General features: G+C 35.2%; 1 protein-coding gene and 1 pseudogene across 1 annotated transcript; both read left to right on the top strand.

The window, feature by feature from the left end:
- The first annotated feature begins 6,821 nt into the window (after window positions 1-6,821).
- LOC149496819 (uncharacterized) lies at window positions 6,822-18,165 on the top strand (annotated as a pseudogene).
- Window positions 11,565-16,556, top strand: LOC149496820 (uncharacterized). Its single transcript, XM_089720374.1, has 3 exons — window positions 11,565-12,044; window positions 12,117-13,027; window positions 16,532-16,556. The coding sequence occupies exons 1-3, from the start codon at window positions 11,565-11,567 to the stop codon at window positions 16,554-16,556; spliced, it is 1,416 nt and encodes a 471-aa protein (XP_089576500.1).
- Window positions 18,166-18,450: the final 285 nt, after the last annotated feature.

Below are 18,450 nucleotides of genomic sequence, written 5' to 3' on the forward strand. Positions count from 1 at the left end.
TTCAATCTATCCTAGGGTTAGGGACTTAAAAAAAAAAAAAAAATCTTTAAATATTGTTCGATCTAGACATTATCTCTTTAGATCTTGTTGGGGGTCTAGACAATTTCTCATTAGATCTTCTTGGATCTAGAATTTTCTTGTTAAATCTTCTTGAATCTAGTTTTCTCTTTGTATCTTCTTATTGTTTGCATCATTTTCTAGTTACCCTTTTGACTAATTCAAGATCTATCTTTGAACATTCTTGTTGTTTGCTTATTTCTTGATAAAAAAAAAAAAATCTGGATTTGAATTGGTTGTTAAAGTCATTACCTACCTAAAATTGAATTGGGAGACACAAAAGTCATTGTTGGACTAAGTCATTACCTACCTAAATTGAATTGGGAGACACAAACCCTCCACTTATACCTTGTTAAGCCCTTACCCTACCTAAATTGGGTCACATTTGTGGGATAAGTGAGGATATAAATCAAAAACGTTGTGCTACAGGAACTCAGAAGCAAACTTGCTACAATACCTTAAAACGTCTGCTACAGTAACCTGCTACAGGAACTCAGAAGCAAACTTGCTACAGTACCTTTAAAAAAAAAAAATTTTTTTTTGGGTTTTCTTTGTTTACTTGATTTGATTGGGTAGAATTAATTAGGTCCATATTTGGTTTGCTTTGTAGCGAACTAAATTCATACACTGTATCCCTAAATCGTCTTTTAAATTCTAGTTTCAATTTCTTGTTTGTGTGCTATCTTTGCTTCATTTAACATTGCTAAAGTGTTATTTTCTTGTTCCTACACTTTAGTTTATTGATTTCTAGCAATACACCTTTCTTATTCTTGTATTGCCATTCAAACATTGTGATTTCTTGATAGAGTTTGTGCATTACTTAATTATATTCTTTGTTTTTCCTAACTTTCTCTTGACTTTTGTAGCAACTTTGGGATTCTGAAGTGCAATTATTCAAGTGGAAAGAGTGGTAAAAGGCTGGAGTGAAACCCACATATTGTAAAAGAGCCAAATAAAGAGAGAAACACGTGAGGGAGTGATAAACTAACCATTTCCTTTAGTTTTGTGTTTGTATTCTATTTCAGGATGTCTGATTCATCTAGAGATAAGAATGACAGCCCTCTTAAAATTGAAGATCCAAATCTACAAGCCTTTCTAGATGCTCTCTCTGGAGAGATGGGACGAATCACTAGGTTGATGGAGAGCTTTAATGACAGATTAGAGCTTCAAGAACAACAGACGGAAAGACATGACCACAATGCCACAAGGAGGGGCACAACAAGAGCTTGTCCTAGTACTACACCAATTAGATTTCAAACTCCTGAAGATGAGGAGGTTGATAATCCTGATCATTACTTTAGGGATTTGAACAATAAGTTAGGAAGGGTGCAAGGAAGGAAAAGTGTGGATTACCTCAATAGGTATTCAATCACAAAGGATGAGCGGAAGATCATTCTAACACCAGTTTGGTCAAAGGAAGTATATGTAGATCAATGTAAAAATGAAACCATGAGATTTGATGTTATAAAGAAAGAAAAGGAGATTCAAAATAAAATTAGTGAAAATAAACAGAGTGCAAAAAAAGAGAAAGAGGAAAAAGAAAAAGAAAAGAATGTGAGTTTGATAGCTAGGGCAAGTGAGGATACACATGCTTTGTACCACAATCAGCCTATACTTGTACCTTTGTGCAAGGGAGCTTATTTGGCCACTAATGATCTTAACCCATCCTTGCCAAGTGTGTTTGTTGATCTTTTGCAGGACTTTGAACATGCATTTCCAGAAGAGATTGCCCAATCTTCATTTGACGGTAAAGAGGTGGTTCTTGCACCATTGACACCTCAAGAAGTGAATAGTGATCAGAAAAAGTTGTTTGAGAGAGAGAAAGAGGAGTTCACTAATGACTTTCCTGAAGAGTTGCCTAGTGGATTGCCACCTTTGAGAGGGATAGATCATCAAATCGACTTCATTCTTGGCTCCAACATTCCAAATCGACCAGCCAATAGAAGCAATCCAATGGAGACAAAGGAGTTGCAAAGGCATATTCAGGTTGCAGCCACCAATGGAGTTCAATACGATCTAAAAAGGAGAAGAAGAGTAAAGAAAAGGGCATGGATTCTAAGGAAAAGTGGACTGATCCTCGCAAGCAAAAGGATACCTCAACTTTTAACTAAGATTCGAGGACGAATCTTTTTGAGGAAAGGGGGAATGATATGGATCCATTGGTGCCTCCTAATGGATTCTAGTGGACTTTGCTTGGATGTGGTCTTATCCCTTATTGCTTGTTTTGGTCTAATTAATATGTAAGGGATATGGGCCCATAGTGTTTATTTAAGTTGTTTTGGGTTGATTTTATGATGCATGCAATCTGCCCAATATTAAGTTGTCTATTTTGGGCTAGAAATGATTCTATTTTGTGTGTACTAGTTAGGCCCATGTGTTTTGGCCTTAGGGCAGCCTAGTTAGATACTCTTCTTTAGGGTTATGTTTGTTTGGGGCTTATATATAGCCTCCTTAAGATGTAAAACGGGATTTTTAGCCAACCATTGAATTGAAATCAAAACAAAACGTTTTCTTCTTGTTCTTTCAAGAACAGATTGTGTTCTTCATAGAACCAAAATATCCTTAGTAGTTAAGCTTGTGAGTTCTACAAGATTAATTGCACCAAGAATTTCAGAGTTGTTTTCAAGAGTACTTGAAGGTAAGTTTCTGATTCTTGTTCTAAATTCCTTGCTTTCTCTCTTCAAGAGTACTTGGGGGTTATAGGGATTGTCGGGTACTTCCGTGATTGCATGCTTTCCGCTAGATCTTCCTTGTTGATTTGCAAGAGTACTTGTTAATTGGCTAGGGTCGTATTACTAACCTTCCTCATCAGATATTTACAAGTTATTCGCTATAAAATGGAGTAATAGTTTAAATATTTGGACAATATAAATCTTAGGGATTTAAATGGAAGAATTTGGAGTTTTGCTTGATAATGATTTGATTAGTAACACTTAGTTTAAGTTTACGGTTTAGTTAGAAATTTCGAGCGATTTGGTTTATAGAACGCCAAGTCTCAGTCTGTCACCGTCCGACCACCGTGAACGGCGGCAGTAGCGGTGGCCGGCGGCGGACTCCGATGAGTGAGAAGTTCACTGAAGTCAGAATGTTAGTCTTGTCGCACAGATTCCAAAGATGCTATTAGTTTTGCAATACGGTTTCGTAATATTCGTATTGTGAATTGACATGATTCAAAACTAGGCGATAGAAGTCGATAATCACAGAAAATGAATAACTAATGAACCATATGATCTTAGAAAGGTTTAATTAGTATTACAATGATCAGGATTGATTGTTATTGTGATTTAAGAAGTTATAGCATATTTATATAAAACATTGAACTTATTTGCTTTAAAGTGAATTGTAAGTTGGTAAGTAATTTACTGCTAATATTGGGTAAAAATATTTAATGATTATTATCCGTTAGTAGGAATGGTAATGTGTATAATGCACATAGATGACTATGCAAATATTGATATATAAATGATGCAATAATGGTGGATGGGACTTAGATCGAATTGTCTTGCCCAATGGATGAGCTGTGTGTACTTATGGATAGTCCAATTTAAATTTATAGGAGGAAAGCTGCCGAATTTTCAAGAAAATGGTTACTAAAGGACTAGCTTAGTTATAATATTAGTGGAAAATAATTGCTTAAATTATTATTATTATTATTATTATTATTATCGAATTTTCAGTAGGACAATCTTAAATAATGAAATTAGCATTTTCTTATTTTCATTAATTAATGTTTACAGAAGATTGTTTAGTTAAAGAATTTTAATGAGGTTAGATTAGCATGTATAACATATATAGAATACAATAGAAAACTTAGATTAGGAAACCGACTTAAGGGATCAATGTCAGTCTAGAATAGCCTGCCTAAACGATTAAGGAAAAATAGATATAATATTATTAAAAATTAGAATTTAGAAAAGACAGTTAGAATTCATGAATAGTAAGCTTATTTTGGTTCTTTCATTAGATGTTATTGTGGGTCCTGAGGAATTAAATTCCAAATAGCAAAGTATCGGGAAAGGAACATAGCTTCTAACTAAACTATAAAACTTAAGTAGAGGTAGATAATCTGAATCGCTCATGCATTTTGCATTCATATATACATGAGTAATATAAAAAATGATTTTATTAATAATTATTTTGATAAAATTAATATAATTTAAAATGCAATAAGTAGGTTGCTGATTTGAGTAGTAAGCGACTTCAATTCAAATTCTCATAATATATAAGTTCCATATCTAGAAAATGCGCTTTAATGTGTCAAAATCCTTTAGACTCTACTGTCCTGAGATTACATCTGACGGTTATAAAAAAAAAAAAACAAAAAATTACTATTACGTCACCATATATTGATCAAATACACCAGACAGAACCTGCTTTTTGTAAAATACATGATTACATTTATAAGTTATGGTCCCGTTACATCTCTAAGTTATGGTCCCCTTAGAAACTTTAGTCCTTCCGTCATTTTTTATGCATCTTGTTGTTAAATTAGTATGAAAAGACGAAACTACCCTAATATAAACTATATAAACATAGATTCCAAAAAATACAAAATAAATTCATAAAAGACACTCAAAATAAAAAATAAAAAATAGTAAATTAATTTTATTTACTGTAATTTTTTTGTCAAAAATAAATAAACTAGTTTTTATTATAATTTTAATTTTAATTAAGTTAATTTCATCAGTAAATTAATCTAATCTATAAGTAGAAAACAGAAAAAAAAAAAATGAAACTAGTGCCGACATGGATGAAGATTCTCTTTCTTCTCCAACTCCATGAAATCCTTAACTTCTCAAAACCGAGAAACAAGGACTCCTAAAAGAATGCAAATAATATTGAAAAGTCTAAGAAAGTGGGGGTAAGAGGGAACAGAGTTCTTATCTCTTGGTAGTGTTTCGTTTTGAATCTGTATCAAAATTCCCCGTAAAAATATTGCAACAATTCCATGGAAGCTTCATGCTTTTCCATACAATCCAAAATCATAATATACACCATTTTAAACCCAAAATTGCCTCACTCTAGTTTGCCCCTTCGTATCTATTAATGTCCTCTTCAAAAATAACTGGGTAGGGGAGGGGTTTGAGGGTATAGATGAAATTGCAAAGAAGGAAAGAGAGTTAATCGAGGAGATGTGAATAGAAAGGTTTGGTCTTTTATTGAGAGGAAGGTGAAAAACCAAGAAGAAGCAAAGTGTAAGGAAGATGAAGCGATAGGACAGAGAGAATGTTAGAGAGAGGTGAGAGGATAGTGAGGTTAAATGCGTAAGGGTATTCTAGTCATAAAAAATGTTCTCTCTCCCTTGATTGTATCTTAGTGTTTTGACTCACGGAAAAAAGACGGAAGGATTAACCTATTTAATGGAACCATAATTTAAAGGACATAAATTTTATAAAAAGCAGATTCTGACTAGTTTATTTAATCAATATATAGGGATATAATAATAATTTTTCCAAAAAATATTAATTTTGGGAAAGAAGTAAATCCATAACTACAATAATGAAATAAAAGGAAATAACAACTGACAATGTAATAACAAAATCAATGATAAGTTAATAGATCCAGTGTCCCTCGTGGAAGAGTCGCCAAACCAATCTTTAGACATAGAAGCTCGTTGGCCAACGAAATACCGACAAAGGGAGACCTTTTGATATCGATAAATTGGTAGAACGGTGGGTGCCTACCGTTATGCTGAAAATGACGACATTGCACCCGTCGAGGTACAATTTCTTAGTCCTACTGTCTTCTAAATTGGTGCAGTTTAGATGATATTATTTATTGGGTTCTGTTTTATTGGACCAAAACTGCTGCTATTGCACTATAATTGTTCGATGAAATGTTTTACTTGTTTTCCGGCTTTAACTGGTCTTGCTTGATAATAACGCATTTTCACCACATGGTTTGCTTCCGTATGCTTATAGATGATATGAGTTCTTAGGAAATTAGTGGTTGTTATAGCGAAATGGTTTGCAGGCTCGGGTGATTAATGTACAACAGAGGTGCAAATAAGATCCCAACACAACTAGTTATGAAATTGTTTCTTGCTCTTATGACTTGCGTAAGAAACTTATTTTTTTGACATGATATTCTTTGTTGGTTTTATAAGTTTACTTTTTCAGCTTTTATGAGAGCATACTACAAATAATGTATGGGTAAACTTTATCAGATTTCAAATTAAGTCTGCATTAGAATTTTGTTTAGGTGATTTCTAGCAAGATTAAAATTAACTACAGAATATTTAAGAGCTGAATGTGAAGCATTGAATGATACAAGTGACGAAACTTCTAAATTAAAGTTGTTTAAAACCTGATTACTGATTGTGTCCAATGCACATTTAAATTTAAAAATTTTAACATGTCATTTTAAGCATAAAGTTACCAAACAACTTAAAACTGAAAAGAGCTGGAAATTTTTTCAGTTTCAAGTGTTGAATAATGTTATGGAAAGTGGGTCTGTTTTGAGACTTAACCCTGCCCCTAAATGAAATAGGTAAAACTTTTTCGTTAGAATTGACCACTTGAGAGCCACCATGATGCTGGACAAAAGATAACATCCTCAACATACAGATCATTGTTGCTGATTTAGAACGGAAGAAGAAAACTCCTTGTTAATCCCATTTAATTTTAGCCATTATCAATATGTGCATTTTCAATTACTGATGCCTGCATTTATTTTCTTTTCTTTTGAAGATTATGTTGAAAATTCAGAATTTTTTATCTGTTTTATATACTAAATACTCATCTTTCATCTCTCAGGTGTGCATGTATCTCTAGGCCTTTTGGTATTTTGTGCACCATGATGCGTCCTGCTTCTTTGACAACAGTGTTAACATCTCCCATTTTACACATAAGAAAGTGGAGTTTGAAAGAAATGGATATGCACAGAGTGCCTAGACCTTTGGGTACTCTCTGCAACATAATGCCTCTTGCTTCTTGGACAACTATGTCAACAATCCCCTTGGTACGCATAGCATCCCCAAGAAAGTATAGCTTGGGAGAGAAAGAGAGGGATGTTTGCAAATCCTCTTTTAATGTTTGTTATGTGGACTACATAGTTTCATTTGGCTCTTGTTTTTCCATTTCGTATAAATTAGTTAAATGGCCAAATAGAAAAATACATATAATTTTAATGTATTTTTCGATTTCCACTCTAAAACAGATTCCCCGCCCGGGGGGGGGGGGGGGGGGGGGGGGGTTGTGGTGTTGGGGTTGTTGGGGGGCGTTTAAAAAATTCAAGACTAATAGACATAAGTGATGAAAAATCTTTTTATGTCAATATCATAGATAGTCAAAATCTATCATAATTTTACATATTTAATTAAACCCATAATTTTACATAGCCATACCCAATTAGAAGATAAAAATAAAAAAAAAAACAGAATTATAAGTTGCCAAAATCAATTTCTTTTCATTTTTAGTCTTGAATATTAGATTCTTGATATTTTGTGTTTCTACTTTCTCTTTTTTTTTTTTTTTTTTTTATATTTTAAAAATGTGAAAATAATTTTTTGTTTTGATTGAAAAAAAATTGGATTTAATTGACCCAAATAAAATTATTGTAGAAGTCAACTTTATCACTTGCCAACCAATTTGAAGTTTATTGTCAAAATTTGTTCTAGGGTATATAATTAATGCCAAACTTGCCAATTGGGATACAATTAGTAAAAATTTAAAAATGGAGTGTAATTGTTGTAAGTTGCAAAGTTTGGGATAAATATGTCTCTTTGGCCTATTAAAAGCCAAGATCTCTCTTTCAATCTGCTCCTCTTATTGGGCATGAAATTTCTGGCAGATAATATTGGGTTCATCATCCATGGCTCGGCGGCGAATTTTAACTGATATGGGATATGAGTTCTCAATCGTGGTATATTCTTCAGCAGCTCATATTCCCCTGTGTTTTTGGAAATGCAAGCACATGCTGTGCTCTTTTAGATTCTTATTAAGGATATGAGGTAGAAATTTAAAAAGATACTCAATTTAGACTGCAGATATAGATGAAAAGAGCATAAGGAAAGACAAGCCTGAGGAATTGGTTATGTCTTTGGCTCATGCCAAGGTTTGGGTTCTTTGCTAGCTACTACTTTTTCTTACTCTTAAATACCCTGAATGCAATTAATTGCTTTGACTGGGCTATGTAAATTTGCCACTTCAGCTAAACATAGTCAACTGGTTCATGGTCTAATTTTGGTAAAAGTATAAAAAAACTACTCCAATTAAAGACTTTCATTTCAGGGTCTATGAATTGTTTTTTGACAAAAAAAAAAGGGTTTGGTGTTTTTATTATATATACAAGTAAGGGTCTGAGTGGCACTTGGTTAATGATGCCATGTATCGATTAAGGTCTGACATCTAACCACCAAATCAGCACAAACTAATGATATAAGACACTAGATCCGTAATTGTTAACAAAAAGAAACACTAACCCTTTTTTGTCAAAATAGTTCCATGTATCCTACATTGAAAAAGTCTGAAACCACCTGATAACTTTTTGTACATTTCCATTTAATTTTTCCTTCTGAACTTGCTATATAAATTGTAGACATTTATCAATACGCAAACCTTAGCATCATGATTGAATACTAAGGTAGGAAAAATCCTTGTTGCTGCTTAACTAATAATGTAAAGCTTGTGTGTTTTGGGCTCCATTCTTATTTATATTTATTTTAACAAAATTTCCTGTCTTTTTATTTTATTCCCTAGGCAAATGTCATCATAGCTAGGCTCCAAACTACAGTCAACTGGAAGAGGATACTCGTGCAACGTTACTGATTACGGCAGACACAGTTTGTGCTAATTCTATTTTGTTATTCCCAGTTCTAAATTGTTTTGATTTGAATATGAATACCTAAATTCCGTTGCTAAACTCCGGTTGCTTTAATATGAAAAGAAAGGAAGGTTTAGGTCTAACTTGTGTTATTCAGTGAATCGCTATTTGTAAAGCCTTAATTACACACACACACAAAAAAAAAAAAAAAAAAAAAAAAAAAAAAAACCCCTCAATTTCAACGCTTTTGGTAATTCTGTCATGAATTTTTAATTTTAGTGATTTTATATGACAATTCTAATCTTTTGCAGTTCTATCATTGATCCAATTTCATGCAAAATTACACGTAGATTGGCTGATATGACAACCCACAATTCCTTACTTTTTCGTTAATTTACGGTACTAATTAAAAATTATGAGTCATTGGTATGAAGTACTTTATTATGTTAATTTTTTTTCACATGATTTGCAAAAAGAAAAAAGATTTTCCTACATCAGCAAATTTCAGTTTAATATATATATATTTTTTAAATTAGCTCAGTGATAGATTTTAAAAATTTTATGAGGTGCTGTATGTGCCAGAATTTACAAACAATGCTACAGTTGAAGCATTTCTTTTTGTAACTCATCATTCATAAAATTAATGGTGCAGATAAGGAAATGAAGAATTCACAACGTAATTTTTAAGCATTGAATTTTTATGGGTAGAAAAATGTTATGGTCCCTAGATAAGGATCTAGTTATGGGGCGATGGTATGAGGGATTGGTGGGTGATTGGGATGACGAAGGGCGTTTACTGCGACCTATGGTTGCAGACGTTCAGGCTAAATAGAGGAACCCTGAAAACCTCTTGAGTTTAAGTGATACGGATCCATCATCACTCGTCACTGGATCGCAAGGAGACATGGTGAACGACGAAGGAGATCCATTGGTGCTTCCTATTGGACCGATTACAAGGAGTCGTGCCAAGCGATATGGGGCAGCCATATCATTATTTGTTCAAGCCCAAATAACACAAGAACTTCATGATGTCGCATTCAACAAGTGTTGTGAGGAACTTGAAGGCATTCCTAGGCTTCTAATGTTGTTGGTGGCCCGTGAAGTTGAAGCACTCCAATAAATTAGCTTGACTGCTACAGTGGAGGGAAGCACGCCTGCTACAGTGCCCGCGCCAATTAGCTTGACTTGCTACAGTAAATTTGACTCGCTACAGTGACATCGACTTGAAGGCTTGGAGTGACTTAGGTGTGTTTTGTGTGTTTTATGCTTTGTTAAACCTAGATTCCTTATTTAGTATAAATAACTTGTCTTCCATGTAAGGACAGAATTTTGATAAATTGAAAAACTTCATTTGTTCAAGCTTTGCTTGTTCCATTTGCTTAGAGTGACAGTGAGAGATTGCTTCCTCTAATTGTATCAAGAATTTAAGGTAAACTTATCAATTCGTTTGTGGCGTTTATCTTGTTCTTTGCTTGATTATTGGTGTTACCGTTTCCTTATAAACGTGGGGTGCCATAGAGCATTTAATCTCGATTATTGGTGTTTCCGTTTCATTATAAACGAGGGGTGCCATAGAGGCGAACTTACATCTCATCCTTTGATTCGATCCGTATCATTTGGTATCAGAGCCAAATCAAAGTTTTGGGGTAAGTTCTGTTATCTTAGTTAGGAATTTGAGTTTTCTTGTTGCTGGATTCCATTGTTGTTTGTCTTTTTTCTTGTTTTCATTGTAGATCTGGAATTTTCTCTTTAGATCTTGCTGGATCTAGGTGTTTCTCGTTAGATCTTCTTAGATCTGGAATTTTCTCTTTGGATCTTGTTGCATCTAGATATTTTTCTCATTGGATCTACTTAGATCTAGAATTACCTTCTTTTGAATCTTCTTGTTGTTGCTTGTTCTTCATTCAAAAAAAAAAAAAAAAAAAAAGAGAACAAATCAATTGATTACGTTATTAAGAATTTATAAGTTATTAAATACCAAATCTGGAGATTTGTTTGTCTTCTTGAATCTTGTTGATAAAAAAAAAAAAAAAAAGTCATTGTTGGACAACTAATTATTACCTACCAAATTTGAATTGGGGGACACAAAAACATTGTTGGACAACATAATCATTACCTACCTAAATTGAATTCGAAGACACAAATTGGGTCACTTGCTACAGGAACTCCCCTACCTAAATTGGGTCACTTGCTACAGGAACTTGCTACAGTCACTTGCTACAGTAAAGTGCTACAGGTACTCAGTAGCATCCGTGCTATAGTACCTTAAAAAAATTTTATTTTTTTTGGGTTTTTCTTTGTTTGCTTGCATTGTTTGGGTAGAAGTAAATTAGGTCCATATTTGGTTTGCTTGTAGTGAACTAAATTCATACATTATATCCAGAATTCGTCTTTTAAATTCTAGTTTGTTTATTCTTGTTTTGAGCTTTCTTTTGCCTCTATTACATTATTAGGGTGTATTTGTTTGTTCACTACACTCTAAATTAATATAATCAAGTAGTACATCATCTTGTCCTTGTACTACCATCCATTATCGTTTTGAGTCTTCTTTCTAGAGTTTGTGCTTACTTGTTGTTAAGGTTTGTTTTCCTTGTGTTCTAAACGTGCTTTGAGATTGATTGGTTGGCTTAAAATTCTGAAGTACAATTGGAGGATTTGCAAAGAGTGGTAAGGAGTGTAAACACGTGAGGTAGTGTTTTCTTCACTTTAACCAATTTCCTTTGTGATTTCTTTGAGTACTAATCATGAGTACAGGAAAGTCAGGAGATATTAGTAAAGATGGAGGACAAATTCAAGACCCCCAATTGAAGCTCTTTATGGAGTCGATTCAAGGGCAATTTCGATCCTATAACAACTTCCTCCAAGATATGAGAGAGGAATTGCAGGAAATTAAAGCTGCCCAAAGCTCCAATACTACAAGAGCTCGTCCAAGTAATACTCCACTGATGAGATTTCAAATTCCTGAAGATGATGAAGTCGATAATCCTGGAGTTAGTACAGTTGATGGAGAGGTGAAGGTGACACGCCAGGTACTTGTGCCGTTTTCTATTGGATGGTACAAGGATGAAATTTTGTGTGATGTAGTACCGATGCAGGCAGGCCATCTATTGTTGGGAAGGCCATGGCAATATGATCGAAAGGCACTACATGATGGGTTCTTTAACCGATACTCTTGGGTTCATAAGGGGAAGAAGGTGACTCTTGTTCCATTATCGCCTCAAGAAGTATACACCGATCAGAAGAAAATACTTGAGAGAGAAAGAGAGACTTCAGCTTTGAGGGAAAATGAGAGTGAGGCTTCCAGTTCGAGAGAACAAAAGAGTGTTAAGAGAGAGGTTGAAAAGAAAGAGGCCACAAAAGATACCAAACAGATTATTGGCCCAACGGTGAGTGAAACACCGAGAGGAGAGAGAAAGAAACACACTTTTTATGCGAGAGCTAGAGAGGTTAAGTGTGCCATAGCCTTGAGGCAGCCCGTGTTGCTTCTTAGGTTCAAGGAAATTTTATTTTCTAACACTGACACTAACCTTGATGGTTTACCTTCTGTGTTTGTTTCTATGTTACAGGAATTCACTGATGTTTTTCCAGAGGAGCTACCTAGTGGATTACCACCTTTGAGAGGGATAGAACATCAGATTGATTTCATTCCCGGCTCAACCATTCCAAATCGACCAGCCTATAGAAGCAATCCGACGGATACAAAGGAGTTGCAAAGGCAAGTTGATGAGCTTATGGAGAAAGGATTGGTGCGAGAAAGCATGAGTCCTTGTGCCGTTCCAGTACTTTTAGTACCAAAAAAGGATGGTACATGGCGTATGTGCGTTGATTGTAGGGCGGTCAACAAGATCACTGTAAAGTACAGACACCCTATCCCTAGACTTGATGACATGTTAGATGAGTTGTGTGGGGCTACTTACTTTACAAAGATCGATTTAATGAGCGGTTATCATCAAATTCGGATGCAACCAGGTGATGAATGGAAAACTGCTTTCAAAACTAAGTATGGTTTGTATGAATGGTTAGTAATGCCTTTTGGATTATCTAACGCACCTAGCACATTTATGAGGCTTATGAACCATGTTTTACGAGCTTTCTTAGGAAAATTTGTAGTTGTGTACTTTGATGATATACTTGTTTATAGCAAGTCTCTTAATGATCATGTTGGGCATGTTAGGCTAGTATTACAAGCTTTGAGAAATGAACAATTGTATGCTAAGCTTAAGAAATGCACATTTTGTATAGATAGACTTGTGTTCCTTGGTTTTGTTGTGAGTGCGCAGGGTATAGAGGTAGATGAAGAGAAAGTGAAAGCTATCAAGGAATGGCCGACACCGAAATCAGCTTCGGATGTGCGAAGTTTCCATGGGTTGGCAAGTTTCTACCGACGGTTCGTACAAGATTTCTCTTCGATTGCCGCACCACTCACGGAGGTAATTAAAAAGGAAGTTGGGTTCAAGTGGGGCGAGGAACAGCAGAAAGCGTTTGACATGCTTAAAGGGAAGTTGACATCCGCTCCTATACTTTTTTTACCTAATTTTGAGAACACCTTTGAAATTGAGTGTGATGCTTCTGGTGTAGGAATTGGAGGAGTACTGATGCAAGAGAAGAAACCAATTGCCTATTTCAGTGAGAAGTTGAACGGAGCACAACTCAATTACTCAACCTATGATAAGGAGCTATATGCCTTGGTGAGGACTTTGAGCGTATGGCAACACTACTTACTACCTAAGGAGTTTGTCATTCATACTGATCACGAGGCCCTAAAACATTTGAAGGGTCAAGGTAAGCTCAACAAACGACATGGTAAGTGGGTTGAGTTCATTGAACAATTCCCTTACGTTATTAAATACAAGCATGGAAAGGATAACGTTGTTGCTGATGCATTGTCACGGAGATATACCTTACTTACTACTCTTAGCTCTAAATTGATAGAATTTGAGTATGTTAAGGATTTGTATGCATCTGACTCTGATTTTGGCAATGTATATTTGGCATGTGAACATGGGGCATTTGATAAATTTTATTGACACGAAGGATATTTGTTTAGGGGCAGTAAACTTTGCATGCCTAAATGCTCTATGCGTGATTTGCTTGTACTTGAGTCTCATTGTGGGGGATTGATGGGACATTTTGGGGTACATAAGACTTATGACATATTGAATGAACATTTTTATTGGCCTCATATGCGTAAAGATGTCGAGAAAGTTTGTGATTCTTGTCTTACTTGTAAACAGGCCAAATCTAAGTCTATGCCTCATGGGTTGTATATGCCTTTACCAGTTCCTAGCTCACCTTGGGTTGATATATCTATGGATTTTGTACTTGGATTACCTAAGACTAGGCATGGTAGAGACAGTATATTTGTAGTAGTTGATAGGTTCAGCAAAATGGCTCATTTCATTCCTTGTCACAAAACTGATGATGCTATTCATGTTGCTAAATTATTCTTTAGAGAGGTGGTACGATTACATGGAGTTCCACGGACTATCGTTTCTGATAGGGATGCTAAGTTCCTTTCACATTTTTGGCGGGTTTTGTGGGGTAAACTGGGTACAAAATTACTTTATTCGACTACTTGTCATCCACAAACTGATGGACAAACTGAAGTTGTGAATAGGACTTTGGGAACTTTACTTCGTACTATAGTGGGTAAAAATTTGAAAACTTGGGAGGATTGTTTGCCATTTATTGAATTTGCATATAATCGAAGCATACATTCTACTTCAGGTTTTACTCCATTTGAACTTGTTTATGGATTTAACCCACTAACTGTTTTGGATCTTATTCCTTTACCTTTACATGAGCTCTCTAGTTTAGATGGTGAAAAGAAAGCTAAACTGGTGAAGTCTTTACATGAGAAGGCTCGAGCAAATATTGAAAAGAGGAACAAACAGTATGCTGACAAGGCTAATAAAGGAAGGAAGAAGCTAGTGTTTGCACCTGGAGATTGGGTTTGGGTGCACCTTCGGAAGGAAAGGTTTCCCAACCAACGAAAGTCTAAGCTAGATGCACGTGGAGATGGTCCATTCCAAGTCTTGGAACGTGTCAATGACAACGCCTACAAGATAGACTTACCAGGTGAGTATGGTGTTTCCGCTACCTTTAACGTTAGTGATTTGTCTCCTTTTGACATGGGTGCAGATTTGAGGACAAATCTTTTTGAGGAAAGGGGGGATGATACGGATCCATCATCACTCGTCACTGGATCGCAAGGAGGCATGGTGAACGACGAAGGAGATCCATTGGTGCTTCCTATTGGACCGATTACAAGGAGCCGTGCCAAGCGATATGGGGCAGCCATATCATTATTTGTTCAAGCCCAAATAACACAAGAACTTCATGATGTCGCATTCAACAAGTGTTGTGAGGAACTTGAAGGCATTCCTAGGCTTCTAATGTTGTTGGTGGCCCGTAAAGTTGAAGCACTCCAATAAATTAGCTTGACTGCTACAGTGGAGGGAAGCACGCCTGCTACAGTGCCCGCGCCAATTAGCTTGACTTGCTACAGTAAATTTGACTCGCTACAGTGACATCGACTTGAAGGCTTGGAGTGACTTAGGCGTGTTTTGTGTGTTTTATGCTTTGTTAAACCTAGATTCCTTATTTAGTATAAATAACTTGTCTTCCATGTAAGGACAGAATTTTGATAAATTGAAAAACTTCATTTGTTCAAGCTTTGCTTGTTCCATTTGCTTAGAGTGACAGTGAGAGATTGCTTCCTCTAATTGCATCAAGAATTTAAGGTAAACTTATCAATTCGTTTGTGGCGTTTATCTTGTTCTTTGCTTGATTATTGGTGTTACCGTTTCCTTATAAACGTGGGGTGCCATAGAGCATTTAATCTCGATTATTGGTGTTTCCGTTTCATTATAAACGAGGGGTGCCATAGAGGCGAACTTACATCTCATCCTTTGATTCGATCCGTATCATTAAGTCTCAAAAACTGTAGAAAGTTCAAACTGAATTTCATTAACAGAAATGAAAGATTAAATACAGAAATATAAGTAACTGCCTCTACAAATAAGGAAGTTACTGCCTTAGTGGAATTGGTAAACCACCCACTAACTTAGGGAAAGCAAACACATGACAGAACATGGGAAAAACAGAAAAACAGAATAGAAACTAATTGCTGGACAGACAAAACAGAAAAGAAGCTAACTGCTGGACTTGACTGACTTAGCTTTTTGTCCATGGGTGAACCTCTTGTACACTTGGACGGGCTTGCTAACAAAAAACTTTAAAATGCGATTATTCTTAAATTCATTTTTACTTATTCTGGATAACTAGAAGAGATCGGTACTGTTATATCCAAGTTGACCAAAATTGAATCATAACAGATAGCCTTAATTGATATATTGATCAACCATTTCCATTGGCTTTCATGCAAGCACTAAATATCTGAGGCTTTTTAATGGAAACCATACGTTTTTTGGCGCCGAACTCTAAATATCCTGTGCTCCTTTACATAGTTTGTTTTGTAGTGATTACTTTATATTATCGATCATTATCCCTTTTCAACTTTTCATAGTAATTCTTCAATCTTGGAAAATTTCCAAGAGAGAAAAAAAAAAGGTGAAGCATACTTTAATCGATTGTCTAAAGTTTTAAATGTGCAAGATTCCGTGGTCAAATATGCAAAGTTTTGACATTTGTTTTAGCTCATTGTTGCTTATTCAGTTATTATGTTTGGAACTTGTTTCTCTGTTCATAGATACACTTCTTTTAAATGTTCATAAGTGGTCCGCCATTAGTAGAACAGGCTACAAATTACATGCAAACATTAGAAGTCCACATTGTTGTTTGATGATTTTCACCTTATTGTCAAGTAAATAATTGAAAGTTATTTCTCATTGCTTAATCTGCTTCGATTTTGAGGTGGTGGTATATAAAGGGACAGTGAGAGAAAAGCCAACCAGCAGGGAAGAAGCATGGAATTTCATCGAAGGTTGGTTAACGGTTTTCTTCTCTCCACCACTTACAAGGCTCATACAGGTATAGTGGCCATGTGTCTGTTGTTTGCAGGCTATTCTGGTGATAGTGGAGCTGTTGTAGGATCTGTTGTAGTAACTAACCTTAAGACAGGAACAAGAAAGGGAGCATGGGAGAGGGCAGAGGTATTACTTTCTGGTACTAGCATTTATTGTAAATTTTACTGGACTGGGAAATTTAAATAATTTTGAACACACAACTAATTGTGGGGGCTAGTTGAAAAGCATATTATTTATAAGAAAGTATTTATCAGTTATTATGTTAAACTTTAAGAAAGCAATTGATAAATACACTTCCGGTTTACCCGAGTTGAGCCTATTCATACTCAACTAACCTTTCTGTATGGACTACTCAATAAAACAATGGAAGTTTGTTTTACTTGTTACGTCCTATATATCTAGAATGTGTAATGCCTGTGAGATTATATACATGATTTTGCGCCCTCTATTTTGGTCTTTTGCCACCCCCTCCCCCTAAAAAAAAAAATGCTTGTTTAAAAATTATATTTTTATGTCAATGGAATTTTATTTGGAATTTCTTCAATGTTGGATTTTATTGGTTATAAAATGTGTTTTCTTTTTCTTTTGGTTTTTATTTTTTATTTTTAAATTTATACAAGTTGACCATGACATGCACACAAGTCGTGAAAAATAATATCGATTGTGGTACAGGTTTATTTCCATGAGATACCAGACGGGGTAATTAATAGTCTGGTAAATTTCACAAGTCCTCATTCTCTGTTAAATTCTGTCTGGAGCTAGTCACTTTGCTAAATATTGTTAAAAAAGTTTCTTTCTTGGTGGCAAGTTGTGCTCAGATTGAGGATGGTGTCACATTCAAGGTTGCTGGAGGTCTCATGCTAGAGCACCCACTGATATCACCCTTTGTTGAAGCAGTGGTCTCTCTCTCTCTCTCTCTGCATTCGCGCACGAGTGCATATTTATGGATTTAGGCATTATCTACTTAATCCCATGGAGTTCCATTTCTAGTGGTTTTTATCTTCATTCTACAACGTTCTTCCTCATTCTTTACTATGTGTTTCTTATTTTTGATATTTTTGTTCTTAATTTACTTTCTTCCCAACCACACCATCAAATAGAACTTTTGACTAATCCAATATGCATAAAAGTCTCTTTTGGAATTAAGTCATGTAGAATTCTAACTAATTTACCTGTTACAATGTTCCAATATGCATTTGTCTGTTCTTAACCTGGAGAGAGTAGGAACTTACTCATGCCCTTCCCTTGAATTAGTCTGACAAAAGCATCAATTTGTATCTTGCAGGTAGGGAGTACTGATACAGTGATGGGACTTTCAAAAGTTCTTACTGAGAAACTCATTGCAGAAGCTCTATAGTCCTTGTGTTGATTTAAAACTATTTGAGTATTTACAAAAAGGATTTTTTTTTTTCTGTAAATCATAGGCAATTGAGTTGGCCCAAAATCTTATGAGGCCTTATTGAGCAATCATTGGATTGTTTAAAGTGGTGCTTTTGGAAGTTTTAAGACTGAATTTTGATAAGATTGTCGGACTTTGCATTTTTTTTTTGTCTTTTTTGTAAATGCAAAGTGGTGCATTTACAAATAGGAATACGGGAGTCTTAGTGAGCAACCCAAAATCATTGGGTTTTTGGTCTTGAAA

This window comes from Jatropha curcas, chromosome 4, assembly GCF_041381405.1.
Source record: "Jatropha curcas cultivar XTBG-Jc1 chromosome 4, XTBG_Jcur_1.0, whole genome shotgun sequence".
Taxonomy (NCBI): Eukaryota; Viridiplantae; Streptophyta; class Magnoliopsida; order Malpighiales; family Euphorbiaceae; genus Jatropha; species Jatropha curcas.

Excerpts from the sequence above, each read along its gene's own strand:
- LOC149496820 (XM_089720374.1), top strand. The coding sequence starts at position 11,565 with ATGAGTACAGGAAAGTCAGGAGATATTAGTAAAGATGGAGGACAAATT. Across the intron at positions 12,045-12,116 it reads TTCCATTATCGCCTCAAGAA|GCTTCCAGTTCGAGAGAACA; the intron begins GTATACACCGAT and ends AATGAGAGTGAG. Across the intron at positions 13,028-16,531 it reads GCTTTGAGAAATGAACAATT|ATACACTTCTTTTAAATGTT; the intron begins GTATGCTAAGCT and ends CTCTGTTCATAG.